This window comes from Octodon degus, unplaced genomic scaffold, assembly GCF_000260255.1.
Source record: "Octodon degus isolate 3935 unplaced genomic scaffold, OctDeg1.0 scaffold00239, whole genome shotgun sequence".
Classification (NCBI taxonomy): domain Eukaryota; kingdom Metazoa; phylum Chordata; class Mammalia; order Rodentia; family Octodontidae; genus Octodon; species Octodon degus.
The window spans coordinates 381659-383698 of NW_004524815.1; the positions used below are offsets into that span (position 1 = coordinate 381659).

The 2040-nt window shown below is 35.7% G+C and overlaps 1 protein-coding gene across 1 annotated transcript in view; it reads left to right on the top strand.

The window, feature by feature from the left end:
* Window positions 1-171: 171 nt before the first annotated feature.
* The window catches only part of LOC101580321 (olfactory receptor 1044-like), a 3894-nt gene continuing 2025 nt past the window's right edge, over window positions 172-2040 (top strand). The window contains exon 1 of the mRNA XM_012512617.2: window positions 172-187. Within this exon, the coding sequence (XP_012368071.2) occupies window positions 172-187 (16 nt within the window). The remainder of the gene's footprint in view (window positions 188-2040) is intronic.

Genomic DNA, 2040 nt, shown 5'->3' on the forward strand with positions numbered 1-2040 from the left:
TCAGGCTTAGTGGGGGGTACGCTGGACAAGGCTCACCACGGTAAGTCTAGGGATGTTTTCCACAGAAAGGAATGAAATTTGAGAGAAAAGGAGAGCAACCACCAAACACCACTGCTAAAATTCATCTTATGTTTTCTTCCTCCTAAAGTCTGGAAGGATCCGTGTTAAGACATGAGGGAAAACAGCGGTAAGCCGTCTCACGAGGATCAGAAGAGGCGGGCAGGGATGCGATGAGTCAGACAAGACTGTGGTAAGGTAATGTCCACAGCACAAACACAGAGGATGCTGTGTCAGTATTTGAAGGGAAAGCAAGGCAGGGGCCACAGGAGAGGGTGTCTCAACACACCTTGAAAGAGAAACAGGAAAGTTCCCCTGCAATATGCTTGTTTACTTAGAAAGGTGGTTAAGGTGGCAGAAGCCAGAGATGGATCACGTTAACTGGAACAAGAGGAGTCAGACAGGACTGAAGGGAGCAGAAATTCTGAGCATGTTTTGGACTACAGTGTGAACAGTCCTATTCACATTCAAGGAATACGGATGAGCTACTTTTAATAGTCAGTGCTCAGAGAAGGGACTTGGTTTAAGGAGAAAAATGAGAAAATATTTCATTTCACTTTTTCTCTTTGCTTTTTTTACTGTCCATTTCTTTGCTTTGAGTTTTCCTAGTTTGGGGGCCCAAATTGACTTGGACTTTCTTAGCACATTCATCAGTAATTTGGAAGTTGTGGGATCCCACTTATTTTCTTATATTCCTGCATTACTATAATTGGATATGAAAGTCTTTACAGGTTTTTAGAATGTTAGAGTATTGTATAATGTATTTAGATTTCCTTGAAAGTACTACATAGTGCTTCTTAATAAACATGTTGACTAAAATCATAAAGAGATGAGCTTTTCAATAAAATAGATAATGCTTGTTAGTTCCTCAAAGTTTTTAGTATATTTGGAAGATATATAAAAAGGTCTAGAATTATTTATGTATTTTCTGAAAGAGTAATTTCAGCATGTGCAAAGATACATATCAATTTTTAGTAAGATTTCCTTTTCAATTTTCTAATGAAAAAGGTGACAGAGACAAAGGTTAGAAGGGAGGGAGAAAAGGGATGTTTGGCATTATTAGGACATTCACTAAGTGCATTATAAAAATTACTCAATGTGATTAAGAATAAGAGGAAGGTACAAAAATTTAAATACAACAAAAAAGCGATTAATTTACAAACCAAGTTCAAATCTTTTTTAATAGACTGATTTATAAGTTGATGTTCAAGGTAATTCTCACATAGAAACCAAAAAACTTTTTTCTGATTAGAATTTTAATATAATTTGATATGCAATGATGTTATATTCCGAAAATTTTGAATTATAATTCAAGGTTCTACCAAGAGAATAAATATGGTATATTATATTAAGAATTAAGACATACAGATTCCTAATTAGAAAATACATGGATTGAAAGCCCAAGGTACCCAACACGTCTGACGTTTACATGCTTCTACTTTATTCTCCTCTTCATAACTTGTGAAGTAGGCATGAATAGAGGGTTTTCCATGGAGCTTTATTGAGATGAACATGATATTGGGCCTTCCACAAAGTTAGTCCCCTTGAGTTTTTAGAGCAGTCACATGCCATTACGTTTTTCTTGTGATCTAGACTGCCATATGTAATAAGTTACTAATGGAAATCAAAAAGTAGAAAACCATACACCTAGTAGCCTTGGGACAGCAATTGGTTTGCTTGTATCTTCCCTAGGAACACTATTGCAGATGATTCATTGTCATTTATATTGTAAACAATGACACTTACTCTACGAATACACAGTTCAAATAAGGCTCTTGCTCTTTTTCAATAGCATGCAAATCCTGTGTTCAGACTCTGAGATTATATGCTCTGTTCCATAATCCCTATTTATGTATTTAAAAATGGAACACAGGAGAAAGAAAATACTCTTCCACCAACTTCTCTTTCTACTACCATCGTCTTGGCAAAAGCAGTGTGCTTACAATCATGATAGTAGGGGGAAAAAACACAAAAATATTTTTT